This window comes from Topomyia yanbarensis, chromosome 1 (genome assembly GCF_030247195.1).
Source record: "Topomyia yanbarensis strain Yona2022 chromosome 1, ASM3024719v1, whole genome shotgun sequence".
Classification (NCBI taxonomy): Eukaryota; Metazoa; Arthropoda; class Insecta; order Diptera; family Culicidae; genus Topomyia; species Topomyia yanbarensis.
Window position 1 is genome coordinate 199,926,580 of NC_080670.1, and position 20,820 is coordinate 199,947,399.

Sequence of the window (20,820 nt, forward strand, 5' to 3'; positions counted from 1 at the left end):
TTAACCTAGTACGTCATGATTTTTTATTCTAATTGAACCATAACCTCAATGCTATCAAGAGAAAATAACCTGGTATTTTTGTCTAATGAGATCGTCTCAAAGCAAACCTAGCCAAAATTCTCTAAGAATACAATAAGTACCCGGTAATTAGATGAATTAATTAGAAGTTTTACCGCCCCGACGTGCTTTTATTTTGCGCGATGCTGACGACATAATAAAACCGAAGGTAATCCCAGGCAGGTCAACAAGAAGCACGCATTAACGGAGGAGACACGCACCATAATTTGGCAGCAAAACTATGTTGGCCGTCGAATTACATTTGCATTGCGCCGTCTCGGCGGAAGATTTTGGATGGAACAGCCCGTGATCACGTTTTTTTTCTTCTTTTGGCTGCCCTTGAAACCAATTCGTGAATATGTTTTGCCATTGTAACTATTCGATACCCATTTGATTAGCCCTTCTCAAATGGCCTTATTGCATGAACATGGCACTACGTTTTCGCTTCTGCAGCATGTATAGACTAAAATCTAAACTGCGAACGTGTTGCTATTTATCAATTCATCATCCGGGTTCCATGGCAATAAATTGCACTAGTGTCGATTTGCGATCTGATTAAGTTCCATGTGTCGTTTCATTCCATTATTCATCGGAGGAACTGCATCAAGTATGGTAGGGAAAATTGCTCTGCATTTGATTCTGTTTCTATTCGGCTGTTTCGATTTTGGAACCACGATCGTCACAATCGATAACTTTGCCCTCAACAAGGAATGCGACGCAAACACCCCGATGGTCGTTCCTAATTTCAAGGTTAGTTCACCAAAAAAATCCGCATTTTAAACCCAGCTAATTGGGATCCTTTTCCAACAGGCCAACTGGTTCAAGGCAACCGAATACTGCCACTACCTGAACCGGGATCTGGTCGTGATGACATCGGCCGAGAAGCAGGAGATCACCGGTAAGGTTTTGGAGGGTACGGACAAATTCGGGGATAATTCTTTCTGGATCGGTGGAAGCGATCTGGCTGAACTGGGGAACTTTCATTGGCACTCGACGGGTAGGCGGTTCATGTGGTACAACTGGAACGAGCTGCTGCCAATTCCTGTGGCAACGGATGGTCGGCAGGACTACCGGTGTGTGCTGCTAAGCAATCAGTCCGAAGCGGGCGGGTTCAAGTGGTCGCTGGTTAACTGCTGGGATGAGTACTACTTTGTGTGCGAGACGGCGATTTATTCTTAGATGGAATGTCTTACATCTAAATTGCAGTCAGATTTTTGTTGAATTTAAAATAGTAAAGGTTTTTCTGAACATAAATATGAATTTCCGCCATACCGTCTGGACTTCTCACGCTCATTTATTATTTTTATCAGCACTATTATGCCGCATTTGCTCGATCCCGAAACTGAATCAAGTTGCAACCCCAATCATTATCAGTCCATACATTTTGATAGTTGTTCGGATTAGAATCAGATTCAATCTCCTTTCAATCAAAAACAGCATAAATATCAGCAACTCTTAGATCAGAATTCTGAAAAAATCAGAAATGTTCTCATCATGGTAAAATAAACCAGAGATTTTAATCAGAGGAAAGATTCCCAGACAAACGAAAAATTGGAGACCCAGTTTTGTTTTGAGCATTCAATGATTGGATTTTTCCTAACCCTTTTTCTAATGAACGGAAAGTTACAGCGGGTAGCCTATAGAACAACGATCCAGTGACCAGTCATATGTGGTTTTCGTTTGAGGCGAAACTGAGTCAGTTCCTAACCCCAACTGCTGTCAAAATGTATGAACTGACAGCGGTTGGGGTTAGAACCCGACTCAGTTTCAGGTTCAAGCGAAATCGCCAATAGAGAATAGGGACAGAGAGGCTAAGTGAAAATCAGTCAAAACGGCAACACTACCTTTATGATGATTTCAACACTACACGGAAACAAAAAACTACCTAAAATTGAGTTCCTTTGACTCAATCTCGTGGTATCGTGGGGGAACTTAAAATTAGGTAAACCGTGTTGAAGGTAGTTTCCATTTAACCACGGCAAAAATTACAACTCATTGATAGGTTTTTTATACTCAAATTTAAGTTGAATTTACCTAATTTTGAGTTCACCCCAAACAACTCAAAAGTAACTTCCCCCACGGAAGATCTCGACTGAGTCGAACCTCTCGTTTTGTTTTTGACAACACTAATAAGTGCGAAAGCGACGCACAACTCAAAAGTAAGTTAAAAGAACTTTTCTGCAGGTTGTTTTATTTAACCGTGTAGCATTTTGGAAACATCTTCCACAGGCAGCACTTTAAGGCTGGATGTTGTTGGCTCGAATCAAAACTTGTCGAAAGTAAACAAAAGGTTTGTTCCAGTACACGGAAGTCACTCCGGAGTAAACAGGAGCAAAAAATCTTTGCTCCATTTTACTCCGGTTTGCTACCAGAAGAAGAAAAAAGAGAAGAAGAGAGTACAGGAACGATTTTCTCCGGAGTACTTCCAGTTTCTCCTGGTACTGGAACAGACCTAAAGTTCATTTCATATCGTCAATCTGGCGCCCAGGTGGTGAAATCGTTCGGGGTGCTGGAGCGTTGCCAGAAAATTTTAATTTCCTATTAAATTTTACTATACTTCCCAGTTAAGCTCAGCCGGAATGCTAGCTGGTTCTAATTCGTATTCCGGCTCCGGTGACACAACCGATTCTAGTTAGAATGTTAGAAGGGGTACCATTTCGATGCAGCTTAGCCGCAAAACCGAGGCCTAGGAACCGAAGCGGCGCAAAGCCGCTGAGGATCCGCCGGACGAGGTGGCCACCGACCCGCCGTCGGAAGCAAGCGAACCTGTGATCCACTCGTTTGCCCGGCTTATTCAAACATAGGGGTTATCTCTAGTTTAGCTTCAACTGAGCGGTAGCGAAGTCGGACAGCACGCGCAAAAGCGATGTGGCACAGGCACATTGGGTGGTGGACACAAAATAAAATTGGCAACGCTAGCAAAATGTAAACACAAATGAACACGCCGGATGAACCTATCGTCAATTGACATTTCGACGAGTTTTGATTCGAGCCAATAATATTGAATGCTTTACGCTGACGTCACAAATGAACTGAGTGTTCATTTTTGACAGTTCGCTTGTACTGTTTACATGGACTTAGAAAATTTCTTTGCAATTTTCTTTGAGCGAATCTAGTCGTCGACAAATTTTTCTAAGTCCATGTAAACAGTACAAGCGAACTGTCAAGTAAGGTAAGGTTAACTGTGCCAGTAAAGAACTTAATAGGCCCGGGTTACACTAGTTAACAAATTAACCATTTATATCAGCTTTTTTCAGGGTTCCACAACGAATTAAAGAAATTTTTTTGTATGTTTTGCGCTACTGATAGTAACAGTTAAAATTTGAATTGCATTCGATAGCAAAATCTGCAGCAAAATTATACTGAACTCGACGAATCAAATTTAATAATGTGTAAATTTACTGATTGGAAAAGATACAAGTAGAATTTTATATTTTAATATGATTCTCCAATGAATAGTCTTTTTTACATAATTGCTTTCGCTTAACTCACCACTTCGATTCGTTTTCCTCGTTGGATACCACCAAAAAGCCACATATGATTTTGATGAGATATCTGTTTCCAAATTTAATGACTACACGTCTGTTGGAAAATTGCCGAGCTGAATTGAGTGTGTTACAATTGCCAGCATGGGGAAAGAATAGTGGAATATCATGGCTTGAATTCTGAAAACGTACCCGGATGCCCTCCGGACACATACGTTAATCCTTTTTGATCACCTTTGGCGGTTTTGTTGAACTTTATGGGTAAAATGGTTTTCTTGGGCTCTTAAAACCCAATTTACGACTCTTGCTTTTTTTAAATAACCATTTGAACTTTTTCGGCATTGTTTTGCTGTTTGGTCCTCAATGACTTTTTCGGTTATTTTCAACCTGTTTCGCCTTTTGTGGCTTCGGTTTGTCTTTTTTATTTTTGTCATGCCCAGAGTTAAAAAAAATCGAAGCTCTTTTTTGGCGGCTGAAAATGAACCTGATGCGACTCGTGGTGAATAGAAACAATATTCATTCAAATATCCACGTTATTCATTCAGTTGAATATCGTACAATATATTCATTACACTAATTATCTTGGAAAATGTTTTCAAATGCCGATAAAGCATATGAAACAACAATCATCATCGCTTACATTGTGCCAGGGCCTACTTTGATGCGTTTGATTCGTTACTGCACGGTCGCTTCGTGTAATAATCGAAGACGAATAAAAATCTGCATGGATGAATGGGCGGTTTGTGCGTTTGACGTTTTCAGGTGCGTCACTGAACATTGAATGCGGCTGAATATGATCAATTTTCATTCAATGAATTTGAATATTTTTATCTCTGGTCATGCCGAGACCTTGAACGATTTTTCCTAGGCGGTAGAGTTTCTCATTAACATGCTCTTTTTATAACTTAACGCAGTATCGTTTCGGTGGCGCAATGGTGCCAAAGATCGAAGTGGTCCCGATCTGCTGAAATCCATAATAAGTAGGTAATGATGATGAGAAAAGATTATAACACTTCAATTAATCTAACCTAAAGGACATCTTCCACTTGAACTAAAATCTTTACATAGCAGAAACGTGTATAGCCCCAACCCAACACGGTCCACGAACTGCCCGAGGTGGCCAATAAATATTTGCTGATTAAATTAACCTTGCGAAGGCGACGTGAACGAAACACAATTTGGGTCAACCCTTGTATTAACATTTGTACATATTTATGGCGGTAGTTGACCTTGGATAAAGGCATTAGCCTCCTCCCGCATCGCGCCCGTCCGTCAGAGTTTCGGTTAGCTGAATCCCTAAGCAGCAAATATTCATAGCTTTCGCACAGGGTGGATTGGCGTGAATTGAGTATGCCAAGAAAGTCCCAAAAAAAATCAAAACTAAATCTAACACTTCAGTTGGAACAATCGAGATTCCACCGGCTCAGTTTATGCTGGATAGTTACTGCAGTAGGAAAAGGTTACGACCGAAGCACGGTGCGGCGTGTTGATTTTCGCATTGAGGGCACTCTCAAAGCGGAAGTGATCCCCCGCTCGTGTGGTGGGAAGTGGTGACACATCAGTGAGGGTGAGAAAGAAAAAAGTGACATCTCGCAGTAAAAACAAAATGGCGGACGGAGGTTCAATGTTGACCTTGACAGAGGCAATACACGCGGTAAGTTTATGAACGGTTACAGTCGTGATTCGCTGGTCGGAACACTACCTTTGGCCAACAAACGAATTGAATTCGTTAGTTGGAACGACTGGCAAGTGCTATAAACTGGGGTTACATTCTGTATCTCGAAACGAAAGGTTTTTTTTGTGTACAAACTTGTATGCAAAAGTTGTTTCGGCTTGATTGTGGCCCCTGGCCAAAAGGAATGTAAAGCAATCGAGATAAACAGGGTCCATCCAGCGAATAACGACTGTATGTAAGAGCGTAGAAAAATTCCTTGCACTGCACACATACAGTACTGAGCACTTCTTTTTCTCCAACTAACATATCGAGTGTTTTTTGAAAAGGACCAATAGAGTTCTAGGCAAATCATTTCACTCACACTGCATGGGGGTTTGTTTTCCTCCAGTCGTCATTTGTAAAACTGTCAGTCAATTTAACGTTTGAAATAGCTTGCCTAAAGTATTTATGATGGTTTTTAAATGCTCTGTGTTACTGTAAAACTTATTCCGGAGACGTACAATACCGGTTGGTCAGGATTAATCATGGCAATAATCCGAAAGAGAAGCCTTTTCGCTTTGTTGTCCTCCACCTATCCGAACATTATGACAGGTGGAGGAAATCAAACTGTTGAACACACCAATACAGTTACAGATTGTCACGTGCTGCATAAGCATGCTGTCAAAATCCACTTCGAGTGAAAATTCCTGACAACCCATTACTCGCCGATTATAGATTATAGGAGCGTTTTTGTGTTTGAGAAATCTTGTGCGTAGTTATGCGTGGATAATCGCGATTACATGTTCGTCTTTGTGTCTCATCGCGAACGACTCGAGCGGTTGTATGTTAAAATGTTCGATCACGTAGGTCGCGTGTGCTAACGCGTATGCAACTTTGCGTGTATAAATTGTATGTTATAACCGGGTGGTCATTCGCATATTCCCATGTATTATTGAATGATTGGGCAGACCATGAGTTTCATACTTTATTTTTGGTATCCAGAGTTTTTCGTGCCATAATGGCGGTCTAAATTGTTCAGATCCTAATACGTTTACCATTTTGTGACAATAATCGTTTATGCCAGCTTGACAGCAACACCCAGTTGAAGATGTCGGGCGTTCATTGAATAAATATCCAACGCATTGGACTAACGTAAGATGACTTAATCTCACTGGGCGGTTGACGTAAACGATTATTGTCAAAAAAGGGAAATTAAACGTATTACGAACTGAACCCATTAGATCGCCATTATGGCACGTAAAATGCTGGATACGATTCAGATACTAGAATTTCTGCTCATGTCGCCATGGAACGTGTTGTCTAATTGACATGAGCAGGGACACCAGGTATATTTTTCAAATGTCTACACATTTCTTAAAAAAATGTTTTCATTTGTCTTCAACAACCAGAATTCTTATTCGGTTTTCGATTTTGAGCCAGGATTCTGCCAGAAATCAGTCAAGACATCCGAAAAAATTTTTATTCAAAATGAAAAACTCTTTCAAATGTCTTCAAAATGAAGACATGTTTTCACATCTGGCATCGATGGACATGAGTGTCATTTTTTTATTGATCCTATTGACGGTATGGACCTAGGCTGCTAGAACTGAGGGTAGAGACTTCTGGGCGTGGCCGATTCATGATCGCGCGAACACGGGCGTTCTAAAACGTTCACCTAATCTCCGGGGTGTTATCATGTTTGCAAGTTCCCAGGCGCAGATGTGCGTGTGTTCCTGGTTGAAAACGCGAATTGCGAATCTGATGCTTAATTTGGGTGTACGGTTCCGATACTAGAAGAGAGCGAGTTCCCTCATATCACTAGAGTTCCTTGTCATGTCGCCCTGAAATTTATTGTCTAGTGTATGTGAGCGATTTATTTAGATTGGTCCTACTGAAAGCATGGACCTAGGCTGCTAGTACTGACGCTAGGGAATTTCGGACGAGACGGATTCATGATTACGTGGGTACGCGCGTTTGTATAATGGCACTGCAAATCGCGTTTATAAATTCGTAGATGTTAAGTTCTCCTAATCACGTTTTTATGTTTGCGAAATCACGAGTGTTGGTTTGCGTGGATGATCGCTATTGCATGTTCGAGTTTGGGAGCAATGCTGTATTATCGCGCAGGCTTGAGTGATTGTATGTCAACGGGTTTGATCGCGTGGGTTTGTGTGTGTCATGTGTATGTAACTTCGCGTGTGTAAATTAGTTTTGTATAAACGTGTAATCGCTTGCATATTTCCATGGGTTTTTGCTTGTTCACGCGATCGGCGATTTTGAGTGTATGATTCAGGTCTAGAAGGAAGTGAGGTTCCCCATATCATTAGAGAAGTCCGACCATGGCACCCTAAGACTTCTAGTGATTCAGATAATTTTTTTTTTAGATGAGACTGAAGATTTCCGGAAATGGCCGATTCATGATCATGTGGGAACGAGCGTTAATATAATTACCCCTGAGATCGCGTTTATGATTTCATAATCGCTAACAGACCAACTCACCGGAGCGATTCATGTATGCGAAATCGCGGGCGTAAGTGTGTGCGGATGATCGCGATTGCAGGTTCGCATGCGCGACCAGATTTGTATTATCGCGCACGGCACAAGCGATTGTAAGTTAACGTGTTTAATTTTGAGTATATGATTAAGACGAAGGGAAAAAGTGAGGCTCCCGTTCTCACTGGAGTTATTACCTACTTATGACGCCCTGAAACTTATCTAGTATATATGAGTTAAATATTTTAGAGCGGGAGCGCTCAGACGAGTATGATTCATGATTTCGTGAGAGCGGGCGTTTGAATGTCGGCGCTTGGGATCTCGTTTATGAAATAGTAAGTGCTATCACGTTAACTTAATCAATGAGAGGATTTCACGATTGAGAGATCGTGGGCATAGGTTTGCGTGAATGATCACGTTTTCGACCGGATTTGTAATATCGCGAAAGGCGCGAGCGTTTGTAGTTAATTGCGCGTATTCTTTTTATCGGGTGGGCATTTATAATTTCGTGTGTACTTTTGCGTTACTTTTAATATGTAGTCATTTGCATATTTCCGTTTGCCGAATCACGCCGAGAAAGCAAGAAACAACACATTTATTATATATTTTTATTCTGTAAAGTTTAGATGGATGTACGCAATGTACACAGAACAGCGAAAAATACAGCAAATGAAAAAGAGCATTAGTATCCAAACACTGCATAAATAGTAGAAACACTAATTGGTTTGGACTGGTGAGAGTAGGAAAAAGCATGCTACATAAAAAGGACTTAAAAAGCCTTTCCGGCCTCCTCGATGCATCACTATCAAGGTGTATTGCAATCTCCATCTTAAAGTAACTTTTTGTTAAAGGTCAATATGAGAAGTTATGTGACGTTCGCGTTGTTTTCCATTAGCTAAAGCTGATGTATGAATCCTCCCGAGTAGCATTTTTTGTTCTGGAAACCCCAGCCTAACCAGTTTGCAACAAGAAATGTATGGAATTTATGTTGCAAACTAGTTATGAAGTAGTTGCGGCAACAAGAATTACTACTAGGGCTACTAACTTAGAAGATTTTTGCCTTGGTCGTTGCAGTTATGCACCAAACTTCGCATTTCAATTAACATTTCCCTATGAAAATGGCTTCAAAAATTTTTCTTTTACGTAAAACGATACTCTTTTAATTGAAATTATAGAGCTACACCTTCAATTCAACCACCTTGTCCCCCTATTCTTTTGCTAAATTAACTGTCGAAGATGCTAACCCATCTGGTTAAAAGTAGAGTCTGTTTATTATATAGAGTCCCGTAAATAGGAATGCGCAACACTGCATAAAATGATGCCTAGCACCCACAGTTTTTATTGTAACTTTGAGTGACTTCAACCGAGTTACACAATAAATTCATACGGAGTGAATAGAAAAATTAATGTTTCGTGGCTTAAATCACTTTATTTATAATACTGTTCCATGTAATTTATTGTACATTGTTACAAAAGTATAAAAAACTGAATAAAATGTCTTGTTTAGTCAATTGAAATACTTCACCATGATATTATTTTTTATTGAAATTTATACTTTTCTTGCATGTTTTCCGAAAGAAGAATGTTTGTTTACTTTGCATGAGATGGTAGTCATTTGACTGTTCGATAGGTAGATTTGGCTTTACTGTGGGCGAGCCTTTAAACATAAGCAACGCCTTTGGTTAAAAGCATTGTCAAAGAAGACTGATAGTGTCAAACGAGAACGTGTTAAGATTTTCCTATAAAATAAAAAAAACATTGTACTTAAATCGTTAGAGGGTATGGAGTCAATAATTGTTCCATAAGAGAACAATGTTATTCTTGATTTAGCGACCCAATTGTATGGGGGTGTTCGAATGGAACATTAGATGTTAACCCTAGAACGTTGCACTTGTGTTTTCCACCCTAGAACGTTGCACTAGGGTACAAATGTACCCCACGCTTTTGATCGCAATGTTCGCAGGTAAAAATTCAAGCAAAAGAAATGTAAAATACATCATTTTCTTCGTTTTTTAATTGCGAAAACAGCTGTGTAAGTGAAAGTACGGAATTTATTGAATCAATGATGTATAAATTGGTTTGAATAAAAAAAAGTGAAAACATCGCTTTTTGACTTTTTTCACAAAAATTACTATAACTTTGTGAATTTTGAACCGAATGTCAAAAAAAAAATCAAATGATTCTAGAAGTTGAAAGAACTCTAGACCATTCGTAATAAAAGAGAATTTCGATATTTTTGAAAAAGTGTAATTATTTGGAAGAGTAAATGTTTAAAAAGGGATGGAAATTGAAATGAAAAAAATATTTCTGACCAGTAGTACATTGGTAACACACAGCGTTACTGTTACAGGAGTTACTGCGCACAATAATACTTGCGAACCACTATTTTGAAAAACTATAAAAATATACAATAAAAAAATAAAAATTAGCAAAAATGTGAACGATTTTTTTCTTCTTAAATTAAATTAAATTAATTGAACAAATGATTAAAAACGATTATATAACACTAATTATTACTTATGTAGTAAAACAACCAGTATTTAAACTGGTATTGTCACGAGTCACATTTGCACTGACAGAACGAAACATCACGAAACACTAACGGCAACCGTTCACTGGGGTACAAATGTACCCCACGCCAACTTTGACACCTGCCCCTGCGAAAGCTATAACCAAACTGGCTATACCACCATATCCTACTCTTACTTGGAACTCTAAATTGAGTTATGGTTAGGGTCCCAGGTCGATAAATGTTGAATTCTCGTCTTCACACGGCTTTAAAGAAGGCGTGGGGTACATTTGTACCCCAGTGCAACAGGGTTAATAGATGATAACACATGTTTAAAATTAAAAAAAAATACTTTCTGGATCGGTGTTGAAAATTAAAGGATTTGAGGAAAAAATTAAGGTAGAATAGTAAGGTCTGATAAAAGATATGGAATGAAATGACAACATTGAATGATGTTTACCTACTTATCGAGAAGTAGTTGAAGCAATCGCGTAGCGATTTTCCCTCTTAATTATCGACATTTTAATCAATCAATGCCAACCGAATAACTATCAGCTGTGGCCCAAGGTTTGGCTCCCTAACCAGGACAAATATGAGTGTCGAGAAAGAGAGGAAGGTCAATCGAAGCTTTCATTACAGCTGACCATCACCGTTGAAATACCTATACTTTGGGGAATTTGTTCTAGCCTAGAATCTGTACCTAGTGGTAGTCTAAGGCGAAAAAAAAAGCCAGTAGGCGAGGAAACGAAGCCGGTCGTTAAGGGACTTATTAGCATTAGTACATTCGGAAAGGGCTACAAATAATACCAGCCGAGCACTTAATTAGCGGTTATCGGGGGAACCGAAAGTCGGCGACATTTATCAACGCCGAGTCAGCACAGACAACAGACGTTTGGTGTAAATGTTGGGAACAGTGGAAAATTTTGATTTGTAAGAAATACGGGAACTGGCAATACTCGAATTTAAGGAAAGTAACATTTTCCGATTTAATTTAACTAATTAATTTATTTATTTATTTCGTCTTCGAAATTACAGCCTTTAGAGACCCTGGCCTTATTAGTTTGACTTTTACAGTCGCTGGTACATACAGATCAACGTAATGCATCATGTAGTTTTACACATGTTTCGTGTGCCAAACACCAATATATCATCAGCGTCTACAAAACTTGGAACATACAATGTTAATCGATACGTATTAGCGATTCCGTGGAAATCATTTTCAAAAAGATTGCAACCTTTAAAACTAAATGTTTACTACTGAGAGCAGGTTGTTAAGTTTGTTTGCCTATGACTAGAGGGCACTGTCGAGATTTCAGGAGCTAAGCAATTAACCTTCCAATTCGTTGACCTTTTTCATGTATCGACGAAAGTTAAAGAAAATCAGGTAGGCATGTTGTGTAACCTTGTCGTCAGAATTATTATTATTAGCACGTGACTCGACCAAAGTGATTTCGATTCAAGTTTGGGTGTCATTAATAGTAGTGCATGACGCACGTTGTTTTTGTACGTGCATTATCTCTCTCTCGTACAGCAGCTATTCTTGAAGTACAGCTCTTTTGTAGCATAATGGTAGTATTGTTTGTGTGTAAAAAACAATTGACACTGAAATTAATGTATGATACATCTATTTATCGATTCGAGCAATTTTTATGGCACGTTTTCAAATATTTTTCGAAGTTTAAAAAATCGTTCGAAGCTAACTAGGACTAAGATTTTTGGTAGCATCCAACGGAAAAATGGTTCAAAATATTGAATTAAATGGAAGTGATTATGAGAATTCCGTTGTTGGAAAAATCTCAAATAAGATATTGGACCCAAATAAATGAATTAATAGTTTACCTAGAACTAGTTTAAAAAAACTTAAGGCTTGTTTTTTTTTATCACATATAATAATCCTTCGAACCTCTGCTTCACTGAAAATTAATCATATACCTATATAATATTTTTTAAGGAATTTAATTTGTTTTTTGATATTTGAAATTGTGCCGATTTGACTATTGAGTAAATCTCTAAAATATCTATTAGGAAGTTGAAGAAACTTGAGTGCTTCATTCAACAAACCGGTCAACTTGAGCTGGAGATACACTCAAAAATTTCTGAATATCTAGAATCGGAACAAATTAAGTCGATCAAAAATATCGGTTCTAGAACGTACATGGCGACCATCACTTAACCCTTTTTTCTAACTGTTCCTTCCAGGCCTAAATGTTTGACCCCCGTACCATGAACTACCCTCCAAAATGATCAGCATCATCAAGGAAAACTTCCGGCATGCACGAGCAGTAACTGTACTGCCGGACAGTGCCAGCAGTGACGAGGCGGCACCGGCCTGGCCTGCCTTTCTGTACCAGCCCAAACGATTCACACGCCACAAAAGCGCCATTCAGGCGTTTCGTGAGCGTGATAAGTCGGTGGTCCTGGTCAACCGCTTTCCCGACGATGGACCAGTTGTGCTGAAGATTCAACTGTTGGCAGCGAACGGGAGTCAGGTGGAGCTTAAGGTAAGTCAATTATTGAAGTAAATTTATCTACAAAACCGGGAAGATACCGTGGAACCTTGTTATGAGAATTGAGAATATTTAATTTTGAAAAAAATCCGATTTTTGCATAATGATTGTATTATTAGCAAACATTTTTTTTGTGAAAAAGGCGATGCTTACAAATTAAAGACGCTGAGTCTTTGTGGTATAAAGACTCGCTATCTATCGTTTGTTCACCATTTATCTGTCAGTGTTGTTTCAATCGAGCACGAGACCTGTCAAAAGCACTTAATTCGAACAAAATCTCTTCGAATCCTCCTCGAAAGAGAGCCATTGACAGATCACGTGCTCGATTGGAATGACACTGACAGATGAATGGTAAACAAACGATAGAGAGACGTTACTCTCAACGGGCTCTCGTTTTACACAAAATACATTCTGAATTTCCATTTTGATGGGAAAAAATGCATTTAATTACGTCAATTTTTAAAGAAGCATCACAAGTGATCTGCTAGGGGCGTAGAACGACTTTATAAGGACTCGTCATGTCAATCTTTTGTTTACAACTGACAAATAACTGACAAACAAAAGATTAGGATGTGGAGTCTTTTTCCCCATCTGAAAGAATCTGAATGTAGAAAACTGATCTCTGTATGTATGTAATAAAAGAAGGATGAACCATTTCAGTGGAGTGCTACAAGTGATATTTTTCTCTACATTTTCTTGCGAATCGCTACTACTTTCATGTTACGATGGAAGCCAAAAAACACAAAACAAGTGAGGGGAGATAACAAATCGCACCTACACACATGACAACGTATACGCATCTTTCCGGTCTAGCTCCGCCCTAAAGTCACCCCCCGTGTTCCAATGGTGTGCTCGACAAATCAACGTGGAACAACCTCCTGGGGCAAAAGCTCATTTAATAAGCATCAGGTCGATGCCGTTGATACTTTTCAGTCTATCCGATCGTTATCGGGGAGGGAGCGCTATTAAAAATAATTCCCCACTAAACATACGAGCTGCAGAAATGCAACCACTTTGCTATAGCTTTCGGACGGACGTAAAAGCCTGTTAGTCGACATGAAAATGTTATTGAAGATTGTTTTTTTTTTGCTGCAAACCCTTTTTATAATAGTTAGTAGGTGATGGTTAACATGACGTACTTCGGTAGGAAGTTGAGTTTTTGCCTCTTAAAATGAACAATCCATAAATATAAAGTCTCGAGTAAAATATAGCAAGGGTCAGAAAACTTACCATCAAAGTACGCCTTGAGGGGAATAATTCCAGACGAACAGTTATTCGACAAGCACAAATGTTTGCAGTAAACAAAACAATGTCACGTGCTGTTTTTTGGTATTTTCCGATGCCGAGTGTTTTATTTCTGCATACCTTCCTTTCAACTCATTAGAGGTGAATGTTATTAGGGAACTGTCAAAGATGCTAACCCACGTGGCTGAAACCATCGTCAAGTAGAACCGGTTTACATTTTTGCAAATGAGCAGCTAAAAATCGCACCGAAGATTGAAAATTTGGAAAATGTAAATGTTTACCATTGTGCAGTTTTGGTTTGAGGCGAAGCTGAGTCAGGGTCTAGGCCAAACTAGTGAAAAAATCGAGATAAATGACACTCCGTGATTTGTTGATGAAATGAACTTACTTCCAACATGAGGTTCTTTACAGATACAGTTAACCTCACTTTTCTTGACAGTTCGCTTGTACTGTTTACATGGACTTGGAAAAAATTGTGGACGACTAGATTCGCTCGAAGCAAATCGTGAAGAATTCCATGTAAACAGTACAAGCGAACTGTCCAAAATGAACACTCAGTTCATTTGTGACGTCACCGTAAAGTATTCAATTGCTTGAGAATGGTTTGAAATAACCGAGGGTGGTTTGAAATGTGTCACGAAAAAAATTGAATTGCTCGAAATTAACGTTTTGACAGATTCAGTGCTTGATGAAATCTAAACAAAACATTTCCAGCAGCATAACTGCAAGAACAAACCGAAACAAAAACAAAAACTTTTTTACCAGAATTCTTGAATGTTTCGAACATTGACTATGCAGAGTTGCCAGTTACATCAAATTGGTCGAAATTCGAGCGAAATTGGATTGAGATTTGACAGATTTGATGTAACTTCTTTGAGTTTTTTTGGCAATGCGTGATTTCTTAGAAAATTGCTAAATTTTCAAACATTATGGGAAAAAATACAAACTCATACAAAATTGAACGGAATATAACAATTTTCCCATCGGTAAAACGCAGGATCTGACAGCGGTTAAAGTTACAACCTGTTTAATTACATTTATAAATTTAATAGTCCAATTTCCTCTCAGACTGTAACTTGGTAATTAGCTTTCCGTTCCATTCCGTAAATTTCTCGAGCATTATTTCACGCAAAATCAGCTGATGACTAAACATCGCACCTTATGAATGCTTTCATCAATGAAGAATAATACGAGAACGGTACATTATTATTAATAATTTTATTGAGACATTCGAATTTATGCGTAAGCCTTCGGCTAGAAGGTCAGCAATCGTAATCAGAGCATTCTGAAATAGAGGTTAGACATTCCCGCACTAACCGACAAATGTCTTCGAGATTGAGTTCGAAAATCTGTTTCAAGGTCACGTGAACTGCTGCGGCGTACGCTAGTTGTACAACCCCTCAAACCCCCCACACTCGCCGACATAATTGTCATCAAGGATCCTTGCGGTAGTCGGTGCGAGGAATGACTAATATTACGGAATAATTAACCTGGGGGCTAGCTTGGCGTTTATTCGTAGTGAAGAGAAGGGACACGAAGGTATGGTAACATGCAACAGAGAGAATAGATAAAGAACACGATATAGTGGTGAGCCTGCTGAGAAATTTATATTACAGCACTAATGATTAATTTCTCGACAAACATTTGATCACGTCGTAGAAGCCAACTGTCAAATTTACCTTTGAAAGGATATTCCGGACAAACAGGAGCAAATAGTACTTGCTCTTTTTACTCCGGTTTGCTACCAGAAGAAGAAACAATAGGATAAGAGAATACGTGAACGATTTACCTGTTTACTCGGGAGTACTTCCAGTTTCTCCTGGTACTGGAACAAACTTAATGAAAACATAAATAACTCAAATTTAAACTTTTAATCGGTGTACGCAAATCAAGACGAACAACACGAGCAAACGAAAAACTCTTGCTCTAAATTAACCCCTACTGCCAGGTACATATTTTGATAGGATAGTGTTTAAAATGGAAATGTAAAGACAGCATCGCCATAATTCGATACATCCCATATCAGTGTATTTATGAGTCCATTGAGTCAGTTTTAATTTTATCTGCCTGGCAGACCCTAAGTTACAGGGCGGCCAAGATGTGTGTACCAGAATTTTTTGATTTTCGTATGTAAATATACAGAAAGGAAAACAAGGAAAATTATAAATCTATCTTCGGGGGAGCCTTGTCTTTCTCAGATAACTGCGGATGAGAGCTTGGCTCGTTCGACTGATCTCCCGCAGTGAGAACGGCTCTTCTATCACTTGGGTCCCTTTTATTTTGTCAGGGAAGCGCGAGTGGCTACTTGACGATTAGCCTCCCTTTACCGGCGACCCAACGTCATACTCATGTTTTGAACAAGGAGCGGATAATTTTCGCCTGCGTAATATTCGTACTTTTCGCGGATTGGCTCGCGATGGGTATGTTGCAAAACAATACACTTACGAACTGTATAATACAAAATTGGGTATTTTTCCACCCAGTACGAAATTTGCGGTTTAAATTCTCCAGTTTTATTTATTTAGTGGTTCAGACGTGATGCTCGAACATAAAAGAAACACCTTAGTGGAGAAAAAATTGAGTAAAAACTAACTTTTCTTTTCTTGTGGGACATCAAGCTTGACTCAGGAACAAAATTAGTGTCTCCGTTTTTGGAGCTAGTGTCAATCCGTCGCTAGCTTACTCCTGTCACTAAGTTAGTATCGGATTCTAATGAGACGAAGTCGAAACGCAAATTCCATAACTAATATAGGAGGAGATATAGCACAGATTTTAGTATTCACCTGAAAAAAATCGAAATGATAGCAAACTGCAGTAATCTGATTTTATAAAACAAAAATACAATTTACAATCATTCATCCTAAGAAGCAATTTACACTAAAGCTATATTTGTTAAATAGTTGATCAAATCTCCTGGTTTGCGTGATTTTACTAATTTCTCCAGTTTTACGTCTTTCAACACAGCTTCTTCAACACACTATAAGCTGTTGGCTTTCCTCTCTTTAGCAGAGCACTTCATTGATTGTCTCAGCCTTCCACTTAATTTGAAGTCCTAATCATCATTTTCGTATACGGCGGGTGGACCTTGAGAAACCTTTTGCATCACTATTTTCCTACTTGTTTGTCTGGGTTATTAGGTGCACAGATTAAAAGAACTGCTCATGTTCAAAAGAAGGAATCAATCCATATCTATACATTGTTATTTAGCACGTATACAAATCCTCTATACGCGCGCTTTATGCTTGATGATGAAGATGGCGATATCGATGTCACCAATCTTTTCCCAACACCACGTAGTTTGCAATGGCGGCGTTGATGTCACGCACAATTAGTGTTGTTTGGTTTCGGATGACGTTGAGAGGAACACTATTCATATAAATTTTATTGTTATAGTTGCAATGACCCATAACATTTTTGAGTAGGATAATGCGCCTGTTTTTATGCATTTATGAAGGGGTCCGCACTAATTACTCAATCTACAATCGATGGAATACGTACAAATTTGTCGGAATCGCTTCGCTTAGTTTCCAAGAAACAGTATGAAAACAAATGAAGCCGAAAATTGTGAATTGTTCTCGTGTTTGAATATGCTCGCAACGAATATTCAAATCGGGTGACCCTGTAAATTGGGTCACCGTACAATTGAAGCTAAGGCGTTGAACAAAGATAGCAGACGTTGCTCAAACCTATGGCTTCAAACGGGTAGGCTGAAAATACTAAAAGTGTGTGCCATCCTGGTTGGTGCAGTCGGTCAATTGATCTATTCGGTTTTTGTGACATTCGAGTGAAGGATCCATTCAGGCTAGTGACATTCGTGCGAACATCATTCGGGTAAATAATTTTCGGGCGAATGTCATTCGGGTAAATGTTATAGAACAGTCACGCCTTGTCATGTCATATTATGTCAAAGCATGTCACGTCACGTCTCGTCACGTCACTTCGCATCACGCCACGTCATATCACGTCACATCACGCCTCGTCATGCAATGTCATTGTGACTTAAGTTCAGTTTAGTTCACTTTACATCACCATACTTCACTCTTCGCTTCGCGTCACCTCGCGCCACCACTTCATTTCACTTCGCACCCCTTTTCATTTCACTTTACTTCGCGTCACGTCACTTCGAATCACCTCAATTCACTTTATATTATTTCATTTCATATAACGTCACTTCATTTCACATCACATCATTTCGTTGAATGGGTTCTTTTCTCACATCCGTGCCACCCAGAGACTAGAAAGAAATTTCCTTCTGGTAACTAAGCGACGTCACTGTAAGGATAGCCCACTTTTCTTCGCATTACCTCACATCAATCCATTTCACATGACATCACTTCACATCATATCATTTTAGTTTATTTTACTTTATTCAACTTCAGGTCACTTAACATCATTTCACTGCTGTTGCAACCGCGCTGCATTTTGTACGGGTCTTAACTTGTTGAGTTCAGATCGCATCCGTAGACTAAATAAATAACTTTTCTCTATTGTTAACTGTGAACAGCGATTCAACGACGGTGCAGGTGGTTGAGTGATAATTGTGGCTGGTTTTCACCCCAGTGGAACAGGGCTCAATCTCAGCCGAGGTCGTTGGAACCCAGGTGCAATTCGCACGGGTTCAAACATCATAGAAGCCCATAAAAATACCATGAACATGGTCCGAGCCAGATTTTACAACCATCAAAACCCCATGAATTGATCACAAAAACCCACAATGGTTTTGAAATGGGATCTTCCGGACTATGGTGGTGGTGTTTTCATGGGTTGAACCCATACTAAACACTATCCAAACACCATGCAGTGGGGGTGAATTTGGACCATGATCATGGGGGCATTATGGACTTTTCGTTTGCTCGGGTGAAGAGTTGTGTGTAAGACGCGACAACGGTGTCATTGAAAACGCAACTATTTTCGTAAACGCGAAATTCACTCGGTATAATACGGTATTTTGCATTGGTCCGGGGGCTTTTCCACCGCGCAGTATTGAAGCGATTATATCACAAAGAAACTTTGAGTACAACTACTTTCTTTTCTGTAAGTGCAGCTGATCAAATTGTGATTGTGATCAAATTTAGAATACATATACCAGAAGATGTTTGGCAGCCCTTCTCGATCATCCACGCCCGCGATCTCCCACATATGAAAACACCTCGGTGATAAAGTGAACCATCTGGCACTTTTTAAATTTACAAACGCGGTCTCAAACGTTAACCTACAAACGCCCGTGTTCGCGCGACTCACTCTCTTCTAACATCTGAACCGCACACTGGAAAAAAGTATCATATTCACCGCGCGGTCATTCAAGAACACACGCGAATAAGCGAATGGCCACACGGTTATAAGATCGAATTTAGACACGCGAATTTACATTCACGCGACATACAAACGCATGAGCCCCTCACGATGATACACACAGACGAACACACAATAGCGATCATCTACGCACAACCACGTCCAAGATTTTACTAGCACAAAAACGCCCCGACGATTTAGTGAACGCCACGGTACTTATAATCTTATAATCAACGCAGTTTCAAGCGCGAAAAAATATACGCTCATTCCCACGCGACCCCAAAGTCCTTACGCTCGCACATATGAACCGTACACTGAATATCACTATCAGAATCACGGCCCGTTGTAATTGGACTTAAGCAGTGTTTTCCCGTCTTGTCTGCAATTGTAGTGAGTGATTCTGACAGGTAACCGTTCCGGGAACCCAGCTCTAAGCTCCAGTAGGACAACTTTAAACAAAAAAAAATCATGGACTCGAAATTAACCACGAATGAATATTAAACAAAAGAACTTATAAATTTTAAAGGGAGCATAGTGTTGGCTGCACTGATTCGAAGATCATCTCACTGATAGGTCCAGTTTTGACATTCGTTACCCGTGCACATCCTTGCCAAAGAAATGGGTAGTTAACTAGGTAGTACTTCTGCCCGAGTCACAGCTTCAAACAAGCAAAGCTAACGACAACTAGCAACATCCCGATTTAGTGTGCACTGTCCCATGAGCAAAGGAAGCGCAATTTTTATTCTTGCCGTCATAACAGAAGTTGGCAAAAAGTGCTGCTCCGATTCGATATCCCGGTCGTTGACTTCTAATGCTGTGGCATACAACCGAGTCTTCATGAGACGGATTGCTTTCTGTATGTGAAAAGAGAGCTTAGGCTAACGGAAGTCGTCAATAATCAATTTCACCACCTGTGCCATTCCGTGCAAAATAGTCCACGCAGAAAATTTAATTTTGTAGATCATTCTAAAGCACGTGTATGTTAGTTATATAAGCGATGCTGGATTTTTTCCATTCCTGGTCAAAAAAATTAATCAAGGTATGAAAAAATTGGGCGAAATTTGAGCGAATTGGACCATTTTAACACGTGCTCCAAAGCGATTCAAGTTTTATATGGGAAACACATGTATTTTTTCCTTCGTTTTATATGAAAATTCATAACTTTTTTTTAAATTATGAAACTAAAAAGTTTTAAAAAATACTGTTTTAAGAAAATGGTCAAATTTCGGATTTTTCTCAAACAATAAATTTAAAAAAACATTCATAATTTTTTTAACATTTTTCGACCATTTTGGAAAAAGTTTCATATGAAACGTATGAAATAATACTTGCATTTGCCATATATATTTAAACGCTTTTGGACACATATTAAAATGGTCCAATTACGCTCAAATCTTGCCCAATTGTTTTTTTTTTTGATACCTTGATTCTTTTTTTAACTGGGCTAGCAAAAATTCCAACACAGCAAAAACAAATGCAACCCTATTGTATATAGGCCTACATGATCCAGCCCCGCACACTTGCGTCAAGTTCAACGTATTTGTGGTGAATATGCGGATCGAAGGATGTGCATTAGAG

The 20,820-nt window shown here is 39.2% G+C and overlaps 1 protein-coding gene across 1 annotated transcript; it reads left to right on the forward strand.

Moving 5' to 3' along the window:
* Positions 1 to 632: 632 nt before the first annotated feature.
* Positions 633 to 1,309, forward strand: LOC131676471 (lithostathine-1-alpha-like). Its single transcript, XM_058955535.1, has 2 exons — positions 633 to 807; positions 868 to 1,309. The coding sequence occupies exons 1-2, from the start codon at positions 667 to 669 to the stop codon at positions 1,234 to 1,236; spliced, it is 510 nt and encodes a 169-aa protein (XP_058811518.1). The 5' UTR covers positions 633 to 666; the 3' UTR covers positions 1,237 to 1,309.
* Positions 1,310 to 20,820: the final 19,511 nt, after the last annotated feature.